The following is a 23,059-nucleotide window of genomic DNA, read 5'->3' as shown; positions in this document are numbered from 1 at the left end:
TGAAGGTGGAGCATATAAACCGACATCTGGAAGAAAGTGAGCGGGCCCTGCAGGATCGCATTTTCAAACTGGAGGGACAGCGGATACAACTGGAGGAGGTCCGAGCTCGCACCACTCTAACTGCAACGCAACATACAAGTATTTATGTTTACCACAATCAAAGGGATGCGTGTTACATCGCCCAAATCTGTGACGGAGGAACTTGGCATACCACATAAGATACACTCTTGTATCATCTGGCTTCATGGACAGATAGAGCTGGGTGTCATCTGCATAGCAGTGTAAATGTATGCTATGTCTTCTAATGATGCTGCCTAAGGGAAGCATGTATAATGTAAACAGAATTGGTCCTAGCACTGAACCCTGTGGAACTCCATAATTAACCTCAGTGTGTGAAGAGGACTCTCCATTTACATGCACAAACTGGAGTCTATTAGATAGATATGATACAAACCACTGCAGTGCAGTACCTGTAATACCTACAGCATGTTCTAATCGCTCTAATAGGATATTATGGTCGACAGTATCGAACGGATCCAAAACTGGAGTGTCTCTGATTTTGATCTGTCATATTGTGAATGGAAGATATATACATTACCTGAAGTAGTGACACATCCAGGGATGTACGAGCTTTAACACAGAGCCTGAATTTAATTTTGTTTCTTTACTATATTTAAGGTTCAGTGAGTCTCTGTTTATTTAAGGATTGAAGGGTCAACTTTCCCTAACTGTATATTCCAGACAGTTATTCAAATCCACAAGCAAACATCTCTTTGGCACCAGGGAATTTCCCAGTTATCAGGCCAAACTGAAGGTGACTGTAGAGAGCATGGTACACCTTGGTACTGCAGAGGACAATGATAAAACCACAGCTGCTGCACACAGTTTAATAAAACAGTTTCCCTGTAATCTGGGAGCATTTCTACAGAATGAATGACAGTGAAGTGGAACTCTTAATCCTACACCCAGAGTGGGAGTTAACGAATCACCCCGAATGTGTTTCTCATGATAATCTGTCGTCTCATCTGTTCCAGGAACTGAGTAAAGCTAAAGCAGCGTTTGTGGCAGAAAGGGCCCAGGCAGAGGAGGAGCTGGGAAGAGTGCGAGCCCAAGTGCGTTTGGAAGAGGTGAGTTCAAACTTTGGTCACTTACCGACTCACAACCTAAGTTTTCAAAGGTGGTGAGTGGAGAACGAGCATCTCCACTCCGGTGGCCGTACTTTTCTTTCCCCACCCACCACTTTGTCTTTGACTAGCAGGACGAGTCATTTACTCAGAGCTCTGAGGAAAAGCAGAGCGTGGCTGAACCCCACCGACCCAACTGTCATCATGCTGTCAGTGTGTGTGTGTGTGTGTGTGAGTGAATCTCTAAATCTAAATCATCCTTAAAATGACCTCAGTCCTTAAATTAATGAAAATGTTCTAAGCTGAGTAAAAACGTCTTTTTGCTTTGACCTGCAGTGACCCTGCAGTCACAGCATCAGGCAGAGACGAATGAATCATTGCTCCACGTGATCATTCCTCATGAATGGGTTAAATGCAAACTGCACTATATTTTATTTAATATATGAATATTTTGACGTACAGTGAGCACAAGCTCGCTGAAGTGGCAAAGACAAAGAAACCTGGGGAGGCAAACTGACTCCACAGGCTCCTCTGTAGAATAAACGCTCTCTCCTTTAGTTACACAGATTTGTTGGTTTATCACACAACTGATCAGAAAATCAATATGGGCAACGTATTGGGATTGCATCATATTGTAAGTTTCCCTAATGTTAAAAAGCACTGTCACCTGTAATAGCTGGACTCTAATACCTGAGAAAGACCCTCCACAGCATTTCCTTCTGTGTTGATTCCTCTGAGCAGCAGGAGCACGCGTCGTCCTTGGAGGAGAAGCTGCGCTCGGTGCGTTCATCCCTGCAGGAGGTCCAGCTGCACTGTTCCCAGCAGAAACAGACCATCTCTGAGCTGCAGGCCAAGAACAGCCAGCAGAGCATCGAGATGGACGGACTACGACGCAGGATAGAGGAGCTGCAGCAGGTCAGGATGCACCAGCTGCCTGTTGTACAAACACCACTCCCACTGTAGCTCCTGTATCTACAGCAGAGTTTGGGCCTAGAACAGGTTTCAGCTGCCACACCTCTAACTCCCACCAGCAGAGGTGGCTAAAGTACACACAGTGTTTCCATACTTGTGTTAAACGTTACTCAGTAACAGTGAAACAGTACAGGCTCTGAAACGTACTCAGAGTAGGACATGCCAGATGCTTTTGTGGAGAGCTAACTGAAGCTCATGCTCTGTTATCATTACAATCAAATAATATTAGCACATAAAAGTAAAACCTCTGCCTCCACATCTAAACAGAGAAATGAGCACTAGAGGTGGGTCTTTATAATCGATTCATCGATTAAAATCGATTCTGGCTTGGATAACGTGATATCAATTCATTAAAATCCTGAATCAATTTTTAAATATAAATTTATTTTTGCCCGAAACGCCAGAATCTCAGGTTAAACCTCACAACATTTCAACCACCAAACAGCTAAAACAGTGAATGAGAGCAGGAACAGGCTTCTGCACAGAGACGTAAACGCGATGTGACTTTCTCACCGACGGCACGGTCGGGGCTGAAAGCCGACAGCTCGCTGATTCTGATGTTTCGGCGGGTCGAGCTTTGTGTTCACGCCCTTTTTGAGCTGATTCTAAAGCTGTTAGTTTGATCTCTCTCCAAACAATATTGACCGAACCAGCAGCAAAAGAAGATCCAAACTACGCTTCACATAAACGACAACAACTCGGACTTTTGCTGTTTTGCTTCCACCAGGATAAAATCTCACTTCATGCACAGCTCTCTCTCTCTCTCTCTCTCTGTCTGTAGTTTCCCGTCTAAAAAGCTGTTTTCTGCATTATTCGTTTGCTTATTGCACAAGTTGTTTACAGGCTGTTTTTTTTTTCCTTTTACTTACTTCCGACAAGAAAGCCTCATTTCTGCTCTTCCATGGGCTCCTGAACTTATTTAAAATTATGCAAAATTGCAAAACGCTCAGCTGTGTCTGTAATAAAACTGCTGTAACTTTGCTCTGCTTCACGTCAGCAGCATCAGGTCATGTTCATATAGGGCTGCTCAATTAATCGAATTTTAATCACGATTACGATCTGGGCTTTCAACGATCATTAAAAATGACTGAGCCGATTATTAGCCCCTCCCTCATTTATCCGCGACACCTTAAAGGCCGGTCCGTGAAAATATTGCATAAACCGGTCCGTGGCGCAAAAAAGGTTGGAGACCGCTGATTAAGAGGACCCGAGGGAAGCTCGGAAAGCTAAGCAGAAGTTATTTGGAGAGTGACTGCCGCTGATTGAAAAGAGGTAAAAAAAAAACTTCAGTGGTGTTGCACACTATTTTATATTATTTTTTAAAGTCATTGTTAACCCTTTAAAGCCGGTCAGAGCAGCACGCTCCGTGTTGTGTAACTATTTTTAAATCCCTGTAGAACCGGAACCGTGTAAGCTAGCGCAATAATTTGTTTTGCATATGAAACCGGAGGAGTTGTACTTACATCTGATGCCATCAGCTTGTCCTCGGTCACAGTTTCCTTCCACATATAGCTTTGCAAAAATTGCATAAAAAGCTCTTGCAGGAACAAAAACATAATATTCCAGAAACACGCTTTGCCGATCCGATCAGCTGTTCGTAACACTTCCCACAGTGAAACAGACATCAACACGAACTATCTCATGTCCGCCATTTCCTGTCTGAAACCGGAAGTGATGTCATTTTTGCGGAAAATGTAGTTTTTTACTTGTAGGCCTTAAAAGCCTATACTGGTGTTTTTATAAGTCATGTTTGACTTTTCTGAATAGTTGCTGGGATGCTTAGAACTCGAATTCCACAGCTGGAAATAGTTTATTTTGATGCACCTGCTGTTTTCTTTGCAAATTTGCATCATAGGATTGTTTTTTCGTTTTTCCTGCAGTATATAAAAATTGCTGTATCTCCAAAATAAAACTATGAAGACACTCAAAATAAATTTCCTGTTGTTGTAAACTATTTTTTGCAACTTTTTTGTATTTAAAGTTTTGAGGGATAAACCTCTTAAATTTCTCCAAGTAGAAATATATGTAAAAAAAAACAAAAACGATTTTCAATTTTTTTGTAGTTTATTGCACTTTTTTGCAATTAATGTAGTTACTATGGACTTAATGCAGACATATTATTAAGATATGGGCTATAACAGTTGTATAGCAACTTGAAATGCTCCCACAAATGGCTCTACAACATGTAAAAAAATAATATAAGCTCTGGCGGACTTGGTTCTATGGTAGGTCTTAAAGGGTTAAATAAATATCGTCAAATAATCGAGATCTCAATTTCAGTGAAAATAATCGTGATTATCATTTTTGCCATAATCGAGCAGCCCTATGTTCATATGTTGATTAATGGTTTTCTTTCGTTTTTGATCTACTGCAGAATATTTTACGGTCATCGGCTATAAAAAACCAGGCCAGGAAAATCTCCTTCATGCTTTTCTGTGTTTTATCCTCAGTCACTTTGACACAAAGGCCTCTGCTGTGATGCTCACACCTTTGATAAAGTCTCACAAGTGTCAGCTTTCTTTTGATAGATATAAAAACATGGAAATGTACTGATGCATGACCTGGATTATAATATTTCTGACTGTCTGAGGCAAAATTTCCCCGATTCCAATAGAATAGAATTGAATCGAATCGTGGATCGAATCGATTCTAGAAATCAGTGATGATACCCAGCCCTAACGAGTCCAGTCGGGGTCAAAGACTGGCAGTACTGGCTCCATGTTGCTGTTGTGAGCTGCAGCAGGTCTTCTTTGTCTGCAGGCTGTGATCAGCTGACCTGTGCCGCTGCTGCTCTGAGGTTTACTGCTCTTTGATTTGATCTAACACAAGCTATCTTGACTGATTTGCTCTGCCTTCATGCACACTCCTCTGCTGCAGTGCTAGCTTGATGCTGAAGCACTGCAACCACCATGTTTGGACATCTACACCAAAATTGCCATTCTGGACCATTGCACCTACTTTAATACCCGAGCATAGCTCCATAAATGATACATCAATGTTATGATTTTGTCTCCTTCATTTCTTTGTAGGCAGTAAACCTCGGTGATGCTAGATATACAGCTAGCTTGTGTCAACAGGAAACCAGAAGACAGGAGCAGCCCTGAAAGCACAGCTACCATAGTGTTGGCTGCATACAGCCAAGCATCTGTGCAGGCTGGTGACTGATGTAGCAGACCGAACCAAAGGCCACATATAGGGGTGTTGAACTCCAGGCATCGAGGGCTGGTGTCCTGCAGGTTTTAGATCTCACCCTGGGTCAACACGCCTGAATCTAATGATGAGTTCATTACCAGGCCTCTGGAGAACTTCTGGACATGTTGAGGTCATTTAGCCATTTAAATCAGCTGTGTTGGATCGAGGACACATCTAAAAGCTGCAGGACACCGGCCCTCGAGGCCTGGAGTTCGAGACCCCTGCTCCACACAGAAAGGCCCGGCCAGGAGGTAGAATCGAACTCTGTGAGGCAGCAGCGCTAACCACTGCACCACCGTGCTTATGAATGAATGAAAGTAACCTATCAGCAAAGTGCTACTTATATTCATTCATGAGTCCGTTTCAGAGGCATGTGGTCTGTAAACACTGTGACGTGGACCTCCAGTGACACTGTGAAGAAGCCTGCAGGAACTTTTGTCCTGTAACAGTAAACAGTCTGCCTTCTTTCATCTGAACAGCACTGTCTAAAGTAGGGAAGCTCCTGACTCGCAGTGGAGCTGAAAATAAAGAAAAGATTTCTGACTGATTCCTTGTCCTGAATCCAGAATGCAGCACCAAGAGCTGTGGAAGAGAAGTTGTTTCCACACATAGAAAGAATTTTTTCATTGGCTTTGAATTGTTCTAAAATTTAAATAAAATCTAAAAAGAGAAATAACTGAAATTGAATTGAATTAAAGATGTTGGAGCAGGGACAAATCTGTACACTGACTCGAACAGTTACTGTCAGAGCCTGAAACGCTGAAGTAAATTGGCCTAATCTGAAGTGATAAATGAGGGGTGCTGTGCTCTTACAGGAGCTGTGCTGCAAAGACCAGGAGAAGGTGGCTGAGGTGAGCCGGGTGAGGGTGGAGCTGCAGGAGCAGATTGGACATCTCCAGGCAGAGAGGACGGCACAGGGAGCACTTAAAGAAAAGATCAGCGCTCTGGAAAGAGAGCTTAAAGGTTCGCCGTCCGCTTTTGTTCCGGTTACTTTTAAACTTTACATAAACTTTGCGTCTTTGTGCCAGGACTGTCTGGAAGCAACAGTGTGACTTGATTCTGTGCTGCTCTCTTTCATGCTGTTCTCTCTCTGGTTTGCCCTCTTGTAGTGCTGAGTAGTAACCACAGGGAGGCTCTTCTGGACAAAGAGAGCGAGATGTCTTCCATGTTGGAGAAGCTGCGGCTGAAGGAGGCAGAGATCCATAGGATTAGGGAGGATGAGGCCAACAGAGCCAGCTATTTGCAGAGTGCCGTCCTCTCGTACATTCACGGTTCTCCTCTGGGACACCACAGCAGCCTCCAGAAATGAGCCAGCAGGGCCTCTCTCAGGGCTCCCGCACTGGGCAGGACCAGGCATAGCTCCACAGAGCTGAAGAATATTCTGACGTGGACGATCAGTGCTCAGCAAATAATAACCATACCTAACATAATGTTAAAAATGACAAATCTCATCAGGACGTGCTCAGTTCAATGGTGTGCTACTTTCTTTTTTTTATTGCTACTTTTAATAAATACACAGCGCACTTTAAGTGCCAACACTTTCCACATGTTCCAGTGAGTGTAGTAGAAAGCAACAAGGTTTTCACATGATGAAAAATAAGAATCGGCTGTGCATTTGTAAAAGGAACTATGGCTTCACTGAATGATGGAGCGAATGGATTTACAGTGGCTGAGGGGAAGAAGAGAGAGCTGTCTGAATAAATACCGATTTCAAAAACTTCTAACAGTCCAGAGGCTGCAAGGCAGCCATCAAACATCTGCAGATGTTTCACAGTCACACAGCTGTTCACACACATCCAGCACATGGTGACTATGACCTTCCACATGTGAAGGTCAGCGCTGCTGAAGGAGTCCTGTGATCAGAACCTGGTCTTGTGTCATAAATTTCCATTTTTATGTCCTTCGCTCACACAGTACACGTGATAAACTGTACTTAGCTTTCACTGCAAGCCAGCGTCATTTCTGCCACATTTATCCAGTTTGAGTAAACGTACATGTTTACAGTCAAAATGATATTTGGTTCAGATATGCCTTAATATTGTATACTACAGAGTAGACACTGATGCAGAGCAGGACACCTGCTGTTTTTACATTTTATAATGAAAGTCCAAATAAAGCTGTTGTGTTTCAGGTCTGCTATCAGTGACAAACCAGCGTTGCGTTGTTTTGTGTTAATGCATTGTGCTTGATCTGGATTATTCTAACAGATAAGGTTACAGTAGTGATGGTGTGGCGTGTTGTTGGGGTGGGGATGCATGAGGTCACTAGTATTGAAACTGAAGCCAAAGATCATTAACTGCCAAGATGGTTCAGGCACAAGCTTGTGGAGCTTTAACGTAAAGCTGCTGCGCTGCTGAAATTCATATCCAGGGGATCGGGTCCTTTAAGATTTCTTTTTAATGCGTTGAAACTTTCATCAATTGAAAGTTTCCACTTTCAACAAGGAAACTTGTTCAAGACAAATTTCTTTTGGATCGAGTATATCGAATATGATCGATTCTAAACGTTTCCACAATCTGGCGATTAAGTACGTTTCTGGTCTGCGTTTCTGAATATGTCTGAAGGCAGCGAACACACAACAACTTGTGCGTCTCACGAGGCTTAGCTCGGGACCGTCCGACGGGTTAAACTAAATATCGTTGTGCTCAGTCACGTGGATCGCCCTGTACTAGCTGTCTTTATAACTTAACGTTGTCGATGTAACGTAAGCAGCATCGCTGGTAGCATGTAGCGATGGCGGAAGTGATCGGAGCGAGCCATCTCTTCGTCTACTGGCGTTCTTCTGTTCCGCCTCTGTCCCTTTAAGAACGCTCGGCACTTCTCGGAGACTGTCGTAACTGCTCGTCATCGACCCTTTTCACTGCGGCTCCATCGCTGAGCGGACTGGCCCGCTGTTCTCGTACGAGACCTCAGCGCTTACTGTCGGATCGGTGAACTCCCAGCGCCGGCTCCCTGAAAGCCTCCAGCTGCTGTCCAAATGCAGGCGATTAAGTGTGTGGTGGTCGGCGACGGGTAAGAGCACGCTCACAGAAACGGCACATTTGTCATGTGGGGTTCAGTGATGCATCCACTGATGGATGGATGATGGGAGGATGCTATGTAGTGAAAAGGGGCTGGGGCTCGGCGATCCGTCGGCCGCCTCTCTTTCTCAGATACAGCTCCACGGGCATCTGCATGTGATCACGTCTTCATCCAGCGCAAAGGCAGGAGCCGAGCATCGAGATGCTGCGGGAACACCTACACGCCTGGTAGGCCATTGAAGGCGGGCTGAAGTGCTGATGCACGCTAAGGAATTTGTGGCCCTGTCAGTGGCAAGCAGCAGGCCCCGCTGCCCTAATTCTGCTCCTACTGCATCCAGATCCCACCCAGCGGCATGTGCACTGAAGTCTGCTGCGAGAGTGCGCCGCGCCGTTTGGAAATGCTAATATGATTAGTGGTCGCTGATTAAAGCCACCGGCACTCCTATCAGTTCTTACAAACATCAGGAGCGGCCAAAGGTCTTTTTTATCATCAAAGGCAAAATGGGAAAATAAAAGAATGCTGAGTGCTGCTGTCTGCACACACTGTGTTTACAGCACGGTGCTGTGTGCAGACACACGGAGCCGTCCAACCTACGAGCTCAGTTTACCTTTCAAGTCGAGAAGCCCTCGCCTGCCTCCAGAGGGAGCTGGGGCCGCTCGATCCCTGCAGGAGTCCTAGTCTCACTTCTTATTGGTCATTACTGAGATCACACTTCTTTAACACGCATTCAGCAACTTTTAAAACATCGTCCAGTTGCTGAATTTTTAACCTCGAGGGCTTAGCCGGATATTTCCGAACAGCTGCACTGGTTTTATGGCTCTTTCTGACCAGATCATCTGCACTGAGCTAAATGTGCCACAGTCTGCACAAGTGTGAGTCTTTGACTTGTAGAGAAACGGGCTGTCTTGGATTTGTAGCAAAAGTTGTTTTTTAAAAAAAAATGCAGCAAAATTATATAAATGTCATTTAAAAAATCTTTAAATAGTCTTTTTTTCATTTTAGAAGCACAGACTGTAAGTAAAGATGGCAGTAGCTTCTGGGTGTGAAAAGCAATGGCACCTTAGAGATGCATTACTTCTAATGGCCACCAGGAAAAGACCTCCAGTTTCACCAAAGTCTCTGTGGAAATGATGCTCAGCAGTTTAATCTAGTCTCACCTCCAAGGTGTCAAGTTATACTGATGACATCACACTGCAGTCACCAGGAAGAATACACCTGGGTCTGCTACTGAGCCGCCGTGCCCGGCTAATGTGAGGATTCAAAGAGCGACAGCGTGACAGTGACAGCGTGACCCTGCGGTGGATACTTGCATCTTTGTTATGCAGTCTGTGGTTGGAATCCACTGACTTTAAATGTCGCACACAGCCCCTGACAGTGTTGTTGAGACCACCGCAGGGCTCAGAAAGCTGTTTCTAACAGGAACCTGCTGTTATGTGCGATGAGGCTGTTTATGAGGTGGGCGGGATATAAAAATGTGTGTTTTTCTCGTCAGCTGCCACAAACAGCTTTAATACAGACTGTACAGATGCTGCTAGCTGTGTGTTTGGTGTCTTCAGATTGTTACCTGGTGCCGTTCACGTTACTTGACCCACGCTGACAGTAGCACGCAGGGACGTAATGAAGTGAAGGACAGCAGGTTCGCAGCTTCAGTGTCGGGGTCGTGGGCCAGCTTCACACTCGGAGCAGGGATGTGGTATTACCAGCACCTGTGCATTCACTGCTGTACATCTGCACGTGTAGCACTGTGTGTGTTTGTGTAACAGCATCTCTGTTTCCCTGCAGTTGTTTCAACTTCCTGTTCCTGCGGATCTGTTTGGAGACATTTAAACTCACTCATGTGTGACTTTTGTATTATTGCAGGGTTTTACCTTGTTCTGTTGTGTTTTGGTGCTACATAAATAAAACTGAGTTGAAGTTGAAGCGTGTACATCTTACAGCTTCAGCTTGTGCGACGCAGAGCAAATCTGAACCATTTGTGTGTTTTGAGTGAAACAGGTGTGATTGAGAGACGTACTGTGTGAGTCCAGAGGTCTGGAAGTGAAAGCAAAGGCTTTGCACATTTTCCAGGAGACGGGTTCTGCTTGACATCTCCACCTGAGTGGGTGTCACGGTGGTACAGTGGTTAGCACTGCTGCCTCACAGCAAGAAAGTCCTGGTTTTGAACTTCGCATGTTGTCTGCTCCTGCATGCTTTCTCTCCTGCACGGCGGGTAGTTATTCTGAAGCATCATTTCATTTTCACTTGAAGGACCTAAAATCTGCTTGCATATCAAAGCCACGTCTGATTTTTAGAAAAGAACTGCGGGGCCTGAGCTTACCCTTTGATGGACTCATTTCTAACCCTGGCCATGTTGGTCCCTCCCAGCAAGCATTTTAGCATCTTCAGCCCTAACTACTTCCTTATTTATGCAGTTCTTACTCTGTGGCCTCTAAGCTCTTGTATCTGTGACACAGTCACACAGATCTTTGGGTTTTGTGTGCTGCCCAAGGACAGCCTGGATGAGCTGGGGATCACACCACCAGTGTTCAGATCAGTAGATGAGCCACTCGATCTTCTGAAGAATAGTCGTAATCATTGAAACTGACTAATGAAGCAGCTGTAAGTGTCAGCGTTTCCCTTCTGACCAAACAGAGTCCCACTGACCTCAAATCACTTTTATATCAGTCACACATTTTGCCACCGCGTGTCACTGCTGTTGGTCACGTCTGTGGAGACGAGCACACAGAATCGCTCATGAGTCATGCATGAGCAGCCAGCCAATACTCATCCATGCCGCCACCAGTAGCATCGAGTGGCTCGAGTCGGAGGGGTGCTGTTGGCCTGTGAGCAGAGGAGAGGTGGGCTATGTCTGCGAGTAACTGTGTGTGGACAGGTATGAACATCTTTGTGGGGACCAAAAATTGGAGGCTTACTATACTCGTGGGGACCAAAATCCCCCACGAGTCTGAAGGCGTTTCTGAGACTCAAAATGTGGTTTTACTCGTTCTAGTGTCAGGGTTACATTAGGTTATGGTCAGGGTCAGGCATTCATCTTTGATGGTTGCATTATGTCCATGAGATGTCCCCACAAGGATGTGTGTGTGTGCGTGTGTGTGTGTGTGTGTGTGTGTGTGTGTGTGGCTACCATAGAAGGCTACTGTGTCCCTAGGCAACATGTATGTAGGCCAATGTCTGTGTGGCACTCAGCTGAAAGGGGATAGAGGCCTCCATTGTGCTCACACATGCATGTGGCCTGTTTACGCTCAGGTTTGTATGAGAGTGGAGCTGCAGCCTAATTTTGGATCCTCTGCTGTCACTTCCTCAGGGCTGTGGGTAAGACCTGTCTGCTGATTAGTTACACCACCAATGCCTTCCCCGGTGAATACATCCCCACTGTGTGAGTAACCCGAACACTCCTCATGCTCTCACAATACCACCATGTAACGCTGTAGGGCTGAGCGCTCTGTCAAAGACACTGTGCTGTCTAAAGGTTTCACACAAAGGATTTAATAATAATTATAATAATAATACAGCTGTTCTCCTGCAAGAACTTAGTTGACAAGAAAGAGAACACAGAAAAGAGACGAATGAATGTCAAATGAAATCAGATAAAATAAAAGATATCGCTCATTCAGCGAGCTGTGAATGTGCTGCAAACTCCTGCACAGTTCTGTACACCGAGAAACTATCCATGCTTATCGATGGATGATATTTGTAGTATTTATATATTTAATATTGCAAATCAAACAGACTGATGTTATGTATACTCCTTAATGTTTTTTAACTTTTCAAATTTTAAGCTGTTAAGATATTTCAGTGTTTATCAGCTACGTCGTGACACAAATGTTACACTTTTAAACCAGCATAACAAAATAATCATGACAACTGTGCCAAGCCCAGAAAGTTCCCTTAAATCCTGTTTTTCAAATATCTGCATCTCACCTCAGTCGTGTTAAACCAACTGGCAGGTGGCTCTTTAATATGAGCAGCATATATCCCATAGGTTGGAAACCAGTTCATATCAAATTAGAGTTAGTAGAGTAATTCAGTTTCAAAGTGCTGGACCCATCCGCAGCAGAAGAACCTGATACCTGAGAGCCCAGTGAGCACTGGGCTGAATGAGGAACTCCCAGTTCAGCTCCGGACTGGACTGTTTGCTGTCCCTTAAATTTCATTCCCTCTTTTAAAAGCTTTTATCAAATATAGTAATGCAACACCAAAAAGTAGACTTGGAGGAGAAAAAGCTTCCTTAAATATTTACCAACCCTTATCTAGGCGGTCATGTAGTTCTGCAAAGTGTTGTTTAGGAGTAATCGCACTACTGTTGTCAGTAGTCTCAGCTGCTTTTTACTCAGTGTGCTGTCCAATTCCCTGCAGCTTTGACAACTACTCTGCCAATGTGATGGTGGATGGGAAACCAGTGAATCTGGGTCTGTGGGATACAGCAGGACAGGAGGACTACGACAGGCTCAGACCACTGTCTTACCCACAGACGGTATTCCTACTCTTTCCTCCCACACACTCACAGCATGCCACAGATACGTGACTGAACCGAGCTTCCTGTGTGACCTGTTTAGATGAACGAGTAAGAGAATGAAATGGAAGGTGGTTAATGTACGAAGGTTGCTGTAATGCTTTGTAGACCCCAGCATTTATCAGTTTATCCGTTCAATATGAAAACTGTATGCCTTAAATTAATGATTATGCCAATATTTCAAGAAGTCCAAACTACACTCACCAGTTCAGATGGCTAACAGGGTGTGAGGAAAAGGCTGTTCTGCGATCTCCCATTCAAGATTAGCAACTGCTTCCCTTCCCCATCTGCAATGCATGCTGGAACTCTGGCAGTCCGTCATCGTGATTGTTGTGGCAGGTTATCCAGTTAGTGAGCAAAAAAATGCCACCATTTTCACTGCATTGTGCACTGGCACAGGATAGATCTGCTGAATGTTCTCCCCCAGACACCCCAGGGTGTTCCACTATGAGCGGGCTCCTCCAACATGCAGCGTTCAGCTTTAAAGCTGCTGACTCTGTAACTGCAAACTGCCAGCTCTCATCAACAACGACAGTCCTTCACGTGAAATTCAGGTTAGTTTGCAAAAGAATTGGATTTGAAGTCTGATGAAATCCGCCTGTGCAGTGTGGGCACAACAGAACTTCCAGGGAGCAATCCAGAAATAGCAGGTGGAAGCTGCCTGGAAACGGCCAAAAGGATGATCTGGGAGGCGATTATGCACACAGGCACTGATTCAAACAGGGATTTTCACTTTCATATCTCTGTCCGCGTGAAAAGCAAAAAATGATGTCAAACACTGATGACGATGCCGAGAAAACAGGCGGTGAGACGTTGGTCAGCACGGTCTGACATCAAAAGAGGCGATAACGGCGCACACCTTTGACGTCCAAGATGAAATCATTTTCCTTCGCCAAGTGTACGAGCAGAACCATGGTTCCTGAAAGTGTTCACCCTGGAAGGGCTTTAAGAAGCCCTGTGTTTTTATAAAAATGGGGATTTTGACATAAAACGTCATTTACTTGTGTATGAAAAACACTGAAAAACAGCCTAAACACTGAGGAAAAGCTACAGTTACCAAAGTACCGCGCACGTGTGGGCGGGGCTCCAGTTCAAGGGAAGGTTTTCATGCACAGTGCTCCCTCGCTATAACGCGGTTCACCTATCATGGCCTCGCTGTTTCACTGATTTTTTTTTTTCTTTTTGATTTTTTTTTTTATTACAGCACATTGTGTTCTGCGTCCTGATTGGCTGTAGACCATTGTCAATCAGTCTCGTATATTTTTAAAAATATATTGCAATATTCAGATTCTGTACATAAAGTTAAACTTTATCAATATTCATTTTATCTAATATCAAAGTCTCACACTCAGTCTTTCTCTCATTTCAGTTTTATTGTTGACAAACTGAACGGTTTGTATTACAGTCTAGTCCAACTTAACTGAATGCATCTGGTACAATTACAGCTATTCTGAACTATGCAATATGAAAACTATGGAGCCCATTCAGCAACTGAAGAATTTGAAAGTAAATTAAAACAAAATCTAATTTTACATTAAATAAAAAAGTTTTAAACTTAATTAAAATAAAACATGTCTTAAATTAAAATAAGTAAACTGTCATGTTTATTGCTGCCATAAAACAAGTTAAACACATTTGGACAGTGTCAGGATTCTTGCTCAGAAAAAGGATCAACATGCTCTGAAGTCAGAGCACCAAAACCTTTTTTGTTACAAAATATCGATTTCTGCTGTCCCTGTATCGATACATTATTAGCAAACAAAATATCACGATACTACACAGTATCGATTTTTTCCCCACCCCTAGTAATAACTGTAAGAAATAAAGCTGCCTACTTCGGAGATTTCACCTATCGCGGGTTATTTTTAGAACGTAACTCCCGGGATAAACGAGGGACCGCTGTGTATATTTGCCCACTATGTTGATAACCACTTCTTGTGTAGATAAGCACCAAACATTCATCCACTGTCTTATCCAGTTTAGGCTTGCAGTGGTCGGAGCCTATCCCTGCTGCCATAAGGCGAGAGGCGGGGTCTGTCCTGGATGTCCTCGGTCTATTACACTTAAAATGTCTTTGAACAAACAATATCAAGCAGAAACACGCCTCTTTGAGGCTTTTGTGTTGTAACTTTTAATAAGTGTCGAAGACTTCAAATAAAGCTGATTTCTTGTGGTGGTTTTATACACACACACACACACACACACACACACACACACACACACACACACACACACACACACACACACACACAGATCTCACTCTCAACTAGCGATGTCTCTGGTTCTCTCCCAGGATGTGTTCTTGATATGCTTCTCCCTGGTCAGTCCGGCCTCCTTTGAGAACGTCCGAGCTAAGGTCAGTACGCTGACCGTCCACCCCGCCCCCTCCTTTTTCCCCCTTCACGCCGAGTCTGACCACAAGGAGGCACATCTTTGGCTCCACCTGGTTTATCACACCTGTTCAGTCCTCAGCTTAGAATGGTCTGGATTTGATACTCCAGCAGGACGTGGAGCGCAGACACACACATTGTAGGCTGAGGCCTGAGCGAGTGCAAACACTCTGCAGAGGGAGCGTCACGGCCGGCTGTGGTTTGATCTGCTGAGCATCATGAGACGCTCTCGTGTGAAATCACACTTTTCACGAGGTCTGGGGTCCCTCTGTAGAGTCTCTGTGTTTCCGACGGGATTGTCCCATCGTGTGATGTGATTGGAGGTTTCTTTGCCTGAGGATGTCTTGTGTTCATGCCTTCATTCAAACTTAATAACAATGTTTTCTGTAGCCACAACTCAGTTTGTTGAATGTCACTGTGGAAAAGGTCATGATGTTCTTCCACCGCCGCCAGCTGACTCTTCTCTTTCTCCTCTCTCACTGACTTTGTCTTTTGTATATCCATATGTACACATCTGTGTGTGGTTGTGTCTGTGTGTGGGTGCCTGTGGTGCCCTAGTGGTACCCTGAGGTGAGACACCATTGCCCCAACACACCCATCATTCTGGTGGGCACCAAGCTGGATCTACGAGATGACAAGGACACCATTGAGAGGCTGCGGGACAAGAAGCTGTCCCCCATCACCTACCCGCAGGGCCTGGCCATGGCGAGAGAGATTGGTGAGGCTGTAACGGCATCGTTTTTTCTCTAACATTAATTTAGCTATATATAATGATTGCTGTTTGTCTGTTGTCTCAGTAAGTAACATATTAAATTGGGTACCAGTGACAGTTGATCCAAAGAAAAGTGTATATACAGTTTTCTGGGTTGAAGGAACTAAGTAGAATATTGGTTAGTCAGAGGTGGGATATAACCAGGCACATTTACTCACTTATGTAGGTGTAAACTCAGTTTTAGTTGCTAATTAATTCAATTCAATTTTATTTACCAAATCACAACAAAAGTCGCCTCAAGGCTTTTGAAATTAGTTTCCTGATGATCATTTTCCAAGCCCTGCCTGCACGGTGAAAACATCAGCGGCCGGATGCTTGTGACAAACTGAAATCAGCTGTTTATGGACGGAGTAGGTTCTTCTACTTCTCAGCACACTTACATGTGATTTTTGAATAAACTTCGACTGATCATTCTTGCTCTTACTGAGGTTTTCAAATGCACAAGCTTTCCCTGTAGTAAAGTATTGTTACAATGCAGTATAAGTACTTTTTACTTAAAAAAATTTATGTTTTTCTACAAACGAGGTCACCAAAGCCCTTCTCCAATAGAACCTCCACGGAGCGACTCGGCACGGTTTTCAGGGTTTCCCATTAGGTCATAGTTCCTGGTACCAGTTTTTAGCACCTGCTTGGATTTCAAGTGATCCAAACAGGTACTAAGTGTGACATCATCAGACTGTATGCCACTGATTGGCTGGCTGTAGCGTTACGAGTAATGAGAGCGTTCACGAAAGTCCAAATCGCCATTTTTGAAACGGCTACAAAAACAACGCAGTGATCTCTGAGTGTGCCGAAACGCCACGGACCGAGTAGCAGGCATGTGTTTGCTTCGATGTCCACCTTTGTTGTGGCGTTCGTGTCGCATATTAATTACGTCTCGAGACGCGCAGACGCGTTGCTATGACGACACGGTACTAGAGGGTTCTAATGGAAGACCAGTCGATCCGCGAGTCGAGTAGGTGGGAAAGGGCTCATGTGACACAGTGGACAGAAACACGCTTTACAAAGTCGATTCCTAAAAAGTTGTGAAAATGAAAACAGGCTGCGTAGATTTAGAGATCTCATGAATTCGTACTTTACTGATAATAGAACATAAATCAATGTTTAAACTGGGGAAATGTCACATTTTAAGAAAAATAAGAGCTCATTATTCACTGCATAGCAGTAGCATGTCCACAGCTTTGTAGTCTCCACCGTCTGCTGCTTGGTGCTCAGCAGAACTTAATTCAGGCTGAAAGCAGCTAACGAAAAATACATTTACCAACTTTTTTAAGCTCACTCACTAATTAATGCATAACGCTGTGTTTGTTCTGTGCACACACACACACACACACACACACACACAGACACACACACACACACACACACACACGTGGAGAGGGTGTGCTCAGCCTCCCCTGTACATAAACATGTCCATTAGTTTGGGTTAGAGCTGCTTTGAGTTCAGCCTCTAAAGTGAGGAACATCCGACCTCAGAATGCTGGAACATGCCCACACCCCACTGACGAGCAGAAGCACGAAGGCGTGATTGGAGAATGATGTTTGTGTAAGTGAGGAACCATGAATTGCACACAGTTCCAGCCAACTGTCAATGAAACATCCTTCTATAAACCTTTGAAGCTTATTAACTTTCCAACATGATTGTTAAAGACACGTGGATTTAGAAATCATGACCACAGTGACTGTGAGAAAACAGTGACCAGATATCTGTTGGGGAATGTTGTTGCTATTAGACTGGGAGTCACAAGGAGTCAGGAATTCTTTGGACTCGATCTGCTGTCAGTGTCAGTCACTATGAGTGACTTCCATATGTGCCTTTTTGTCCTGACCTCATCTCAATACTCAGCTCACTGGTATCCATCTCACCTGTTCAAGAGCCAATTTACAGTAACTGTCAACCCAAAGCAATTCATATTGTAGGATAAAGACCCAAGAATGTCAGATAGGGACAGAACTACCTGGAGACCTCTGCTGGTATTAGGATAGCTGGGAAAGGCAATGTTAGCCTATAAATGCTGTGGGCACATGAATCGTATGTACAGCTGGAGAAAGAGACCACTTTATAACCACGTTTGTAGTTTTCTGTGAAGTGAGTTGAAGTGCTTGTCACATGAAGATTATTTGCTCCATTGTTGTAGTCCTACTGAGGAGATGATCCAGTGTTACTCCGGCCTTTGTAAAGGCTTTCAACAATCTTATCTGAAAGCAGCGCTCAAACCGATGATGTAGTAAACCTTTAATTCACTTTGATCAATTCAAATATGGCTGATTATTGTATTGTATATCGGTATGTATATAATTATTAAAAGCTGTGATAAGAAGCAGATGTTTATACAGCAGCGTAATATTCAAGGATCTGTGGAAGTTCCAACATGCCAGCATGTTGATGATTGTTTTGATTGTGTAATACTGATTCATACATGTGATTGTATGACTGTTGTTGTGCAGCATCATTGTTTTTATGAATGATCTGTGCCACTCTGTGCAGGGACCAACTCGTTTAGAAAAGTAATTTTTAACTCCAATTTTAAAAAAATCATTTTAAAAACAACAAAATGCAATGATTTGCAAATCTCATAAATCCCTATTGTATTCACAATAGAACACAGAAAACCTGTTAAATCTTTAAACTCTTAATTTTGAACGATTTCACGAAGAATCTTGACTCATTTTGAGTCTGATGACAGCAAATGTTTCAAAAAGGTTGGGCCAGGTGCAACAGCAGGCTGGAAAACTCAGTGGTCCTAAAAGGAAACAGCTGGAGGAACAATTTCAATTCAGTTTAATTGTATTTAGACCGCTCCAAATCACAACAACAGTGACCTCAAGGTGCTTTATACTGTAAGCTCGACCCTACAACAATACATACAGAGAAAACCCAACAATCATATGACCCCTATGAGCAAGCACTTTGGCAACAGTGGGAAGGAAAAACTCCCCTTTAACAGGAAGAAACCTCCAGCAGAACCAGGCTCAGGGAGGGGCGGGGCCATCTGCTGTTGCGTTTTTATAACTAATAATAATTATAACTAATCAGTTTAAATGACAACAGGTCAGTAACATGTCTGGGTACAAAAAGAGTTCCTCAGAAGTAGGCGGGACCAAACTGTGTCTACAAATTATGGACCAATGACAGCATACTGTTCAGAAAAAGATGGACGAGAAGAGCTCCTCGAGGCAAGTGTTGTTGTGAGTTCTCTCGATATAAATCAAACTGAAGATCCAGGACTGCTGAGCTAGAATCCTCTGTCAGACAAGAACGGGACAAAGTTCCTCTCCCGAAACTCCACAGCTGCTCTCCTGTTTCCAGATGTTAGAAAAAGATACTACAAAGATGGAGACATACTCCTGTCGCAACCTTTTGGAGATGTTCTATTGTGAATAAAGTATTGGTTTATGAGATTTGTAAATCACTTTGTTTTGTTTTTATATGTACATGTTGCTCAGCTTCCCAGTAGTTGAACTGTGGCTGTGTTTAGCAGTGGGTAGAGACAGCGTGTCATCTGCTACGTTCTTTTTAAACACCCAAAATAAACAGTGTTTAAAAACAAGATTAAACGATTTCATTTAAAATAAAAAATTATTAGGAAATATTTATATTGTGATTTGAATTCCACTCGCCTTGTGTCAAGGAGGAAAAAACGATCACGCACCTGCTGTAATAGTTCCAGGGGTCTCAAACTCGCGGCCCGGGGGCCACTCGCACGAACTCATGTGTCACTTGCACTTGTATTTTGTTCAATACGAACGTGTGTGACAGACAGAGGACCAGTGTGTTTATTTGCTCTTTCAATGAAACGATTCAGTTAGTTAAGATATTGCTATATAATATTTCCATCCATTTTCTTCTGCCTATCCGGGGCCGGGTCGCGGGGGCAGCAGCCCGAGCAGAGAAGCCCAGACCTCCCCCTCCGCCTCCTCCAGCTTATCCGGGGGGACACCGAGGCGTTCCCAGGACACGCTGGAGAGATCTCCAGCGTGTCCTGGGTCTGCCCTGGGGCCTATATGATATTTGAAATTTAAAAAAAGCAAACAAAACATTTTCAGAAATGTTTGTTTTTGTATTAATTGAACACAAAAGTATCCTTCAGACGACAGTGCCAGCAGTGGCCCTCAGCTCCTTCCAGTGTGAGACCCCTGCTTTATTTACTCTCCTCAGTATTTGCATGGACAGTTATCTGGTGGGGCCCTTCGGTGAGTGCTAGGTGCTCTGTCGGGTAATGTAGAGGGGCGTATCAGGAGTTTTCCCATCATGCCCTCTCCCTGGTCCTCAGGAGCCGTGAAGTACTTGGAGTGCTCTGCGCTGACCCAGCGAGGCCTGAAGACGGTATTTGACGAGGCCATCCGGGCTGTGCTCTGCCCCCCACCCGTGAAGAAGAGGGGGAAGAGATGCACCATGTTCTAAGGAGGAAGCACTGCTAACACTACACCACATCACCATGAACAACAACCACTACTTCTCTGAGAGGATGAGAAAGAAAACTAGCGAGAGTGAGTGTGCACTGCTGAGATTGCTTTCTTTATATCGATGTTTTTTCAAAATCATATTGGTAGGACCAATATTTAACCCAGTTTTTTTAACCATTACAGAGTAAGGTCATAGGTTCTCTGTGAAAGACAATGACTGTCCAACTGCTTTGTACTCATAGACACGTGTCATGTTGCCACGAGGGCTCACAAAGACTTCTTATCTTCTTACTGCAAAGTCTTTTGTTTCTCAGCTATGCTTGCTTGAAATAATGCAGTGTTGACTAGATAGAACATGAACTGTGAATACGCCTTCAGCTCTGAAGTTACCCTCAGCTTCTGATCTAGGATCAGCACATTAAAAGAAATACTGCCTTCATTCGTTCAGCCCTCATTTCTGACAGTATGCACAGCGAGGTCCCCCCTGAGATCTGTGGTCACATGACAGAAACACCAGCAGTTAGACTCTCTGACAGCTTGGTTCACTGGCGGGTGTCCTGATTGGCATTTTATTATTCCCGATCCAAACCAAGTTCTTTAAAATGGCAAGGTATTCAAGTTTGCTCCATACTGCCAGATCAGCGTCTCATTATTAAACAGCTCATTGGAGAAAGGCTGTGCTGTTTCCCTCAGACTGGGCAAACGGCCCAAGATGCTCCCTGTAGTTCTTGGCTAGCACAGTGACTGTAACGATGGTCTAACTGCTTGTATTTGTTCAATCCTCTCAGTAACCTGTCGAGTTAGGACAGATTTCCTGCCAAACGATCACATCAGCGCTGCAGTCAAAGTATAAACATGTAACCGTGAACTCATCCTCTTGGGTTTCATCTCAGTAAAGCCACGCACAGACTCATAATCATAGCCCGTGTCATCGTTCTTAACTTTTCAATGAGAAAAAAGAGATTTTCAGTGAGACACAAAGGTTTAACTGGAGGTTTCAGTCAAAGCTTGTCTGTTTCATAACTGTACTTTAGAGGTCTACCTGCAAACCTTTCGCTCGCTTCCAGAAGCATCCTCTGATCAGTTGAAGAATTATTTGGCTATGCCCCTCCAGCGTGTTCTTGCTTCAGTCGCCTGATCTTGGTCAATTTCTTTGGGTAACTATTCTTAACTGTGAAGATGTGACAGACGAGCTTGCCAAACACACGGGGGCTGTACAACCTTGCTGCCTGAGTTCTGCCTGTGGGAGTGGAGGAGCTTGCATGGGTCTTAAAATATTCTGTCTTAATTTATCCCATTGTTTAGACTGTGTGTGTGTGTGTTTGTGCACAAGCACATGAATGCGTGCGTGACAGGTGTGTTTGCGTGCGTGCACGGTGGGCGGGCATGTGTCGGTGTCAGTGAGACAGTTTGGGGTAGTGCATAAGAGACAGTATTGTTTTAAGCCAAGTTTTTTAGTGTCCAGTTTTTGGTACTATTTCATATTGTATTGTAGTAAAACACAAGACTTTTCAACAATCTGTGACATAAAGGAAGGAAAACACACGAATATCAGTGACATCCAGTCATGTACAGAATAATCCTCAGAAAAGGAATGCGTTATGAATATCTACATGTACCTGAATATTTAGCTCGTAAAACTAAAACAATTCAAACTAAAGGGATTATAGTTGCTCATGTCGAAGTTAGAAGTGTCGCTAACAGTGTACGATAAAGGGCCAATCGTTGTGGAGTTTGTCGTCATGGCAAACAGTGCAGATTGCACCTTTATGAAATGCATTTCTGTATGGTCGCAGGCCTGCTGTGTGTCTGTCTCCCCCGTGTGGCGAGACGCAGCACTGCAGTGCTCCGTTATGCTGTCTTTGGTTGGCATAGCTGTGTGGTTGAATCATGTCGTGTGGTCCTGCCTAGCTAAGGTGTCGAAATGTAGCTGAGAAACAGCAAAAGAAAAAAAACTACTACTATTGCATGGAAGTTCTCTGGTTATTTGACCCACTGTAACTCTTAGGAGAGGTTGTATGATGAAATGCATTGGCCATGTACGTATGTAATGTAAGATGACTTGTATACTTGTTTCAACTGTTTGTCTTATTTTTTATTACTTCACATGTCTGTGTGGTGACATATTTCAATTTTTTGTATACTAAATACAAATGTATATGTAAGGTAGTCTGCTTCCTGTCGTCATTTCCTCCTCACACAGCGAGGCGTTCCCTCGGGTTCACATCGAAATGTGCTTCGTGGACTAACACTGAGGAAAACGCTAGTGGCTGCACGAGTCCTTTTTTTACAGGATTATTTACATATATATTAACAGAAGACGGACTGTTCCTGTACCTTTAGTTGTTTAGATTTATCAAAGTGACCAAACGAATCATTCTGACTGAAGATGATGATGATGGCTCTTATTCAGCTTCATCAGCAGGCTTTCCAGCACACGTCCAGGCTTCAGTTCTTCTTTGCTATTCTTTACTGCAGCACTGAAACAACTACAAGAGCCTGCAGCGCGTGGAGCCAAATTAATAAGCAGAACCGGCCTGGTTAGGAAGAGTCCAGTGGTTCTGTCACTTTGAACCAGTCACTAAACTTTACTAAGGCCTGCGTCTCAGCTCCTCACTTCGCCTCAGCTGTGGAGCGGTGCTGTAAATAAAGAGGACCCAGAGTTCAT

General features: G+C 43.9%; 2 protein-coding genes across 5 annotated transcripts in view; both read left to right on the top strand.

Moving 5' to 3' along the window:
• The window catches only part of lrrc45 (leucine rich repeat containing 45), a 14,440-nt gene extending 7,002 nt beyond the window's left edge, over positions 1 to 7,438 (top strand). For all 3 annotated transcript variants that reach the window (XM_024800080.2, XM_024800081.2, XM_024800082.2), the window contains exons 14-18: positions 6 to 98; positions 1,035 to 1,127; positions 1,866 to 2,039; positions 6,104 to 6,251; positions 6,398 to 7,438. In XM_024800080.2, coding sequence (XP_024655848.2) covers positions 6 to 98; positions 1,035 to 1,127; positions 1,866 to 2,039; positions 6,104 to 6,251; positions 6,398 to 6,597 — 708 coding nt within the window. In that variant the 3' untranslated portion in view covers positions 6,598 to 7,438. The remainder of the gene's footprint in view (positions 1 to 5; positions 99 to 1,034; positions 1,128 to 1,865; positions 2,040 to 6,103; positions 6,252 to 6,397) is intronic.
• A 683-nt stretch (positions 7,439 to 8,121) lies between these two features.
• Positions 8,122 to 22,560, top strand: rac3b (Rac family small GTPase 3b). Of its 2 annotated transcripts, none has more exons than XM_004570364.6 (6): positions 8,122 to 8,300; positions 11,614 to 11,685; positions 12,666 to 12,783; positions 15,116 to 15,178; positions 15,771 to 15,930; positions 20,259 to 22,560. In XM_004570364.6, the coding sequence occupies exons 1-6, from the start codon at positions 8,266 to 8,268 to the stop codon at positions 20,387 to 20,389; spliced, it is 579 nt and encodes a 192-aa protein (XP_004570421.1). In that variant the 5' UTR covers positions 8,122 to 8,265; the 3' UTR covers positions 20,390 to 22,560. The 2 variants fall into 2 exon arrangements, with proteins under 2 accessions (XP_004570421.1, XP_076743282.1); XM_076887167.1 differs by lacking the exon at positions 8,122 to 8,300 and adding an exon at positions 8,435 to 8,536.
• Positions 22,561 to 23,059: the final 499 nt, after the last annotated feature.

The sequence above is a fragment of the Maylandia zebra genome, linkage group LG8, assembly GCF_041146795.1.
Source record: "Maylandia zebra isolate NMK-2024a linkage group LG8, Mzebra_GT3a, whole genome shotgun sequence".
Taxonomy (NCBI): Eukaryota; Metazoa; Chordata; class Actinopteri; order Cichliformes; family Cichlidae; genus Maylandia; species Maylandia zebra.
This window is presented reverse-complemented; position numbering and strand designations above follow the sequence as displayed.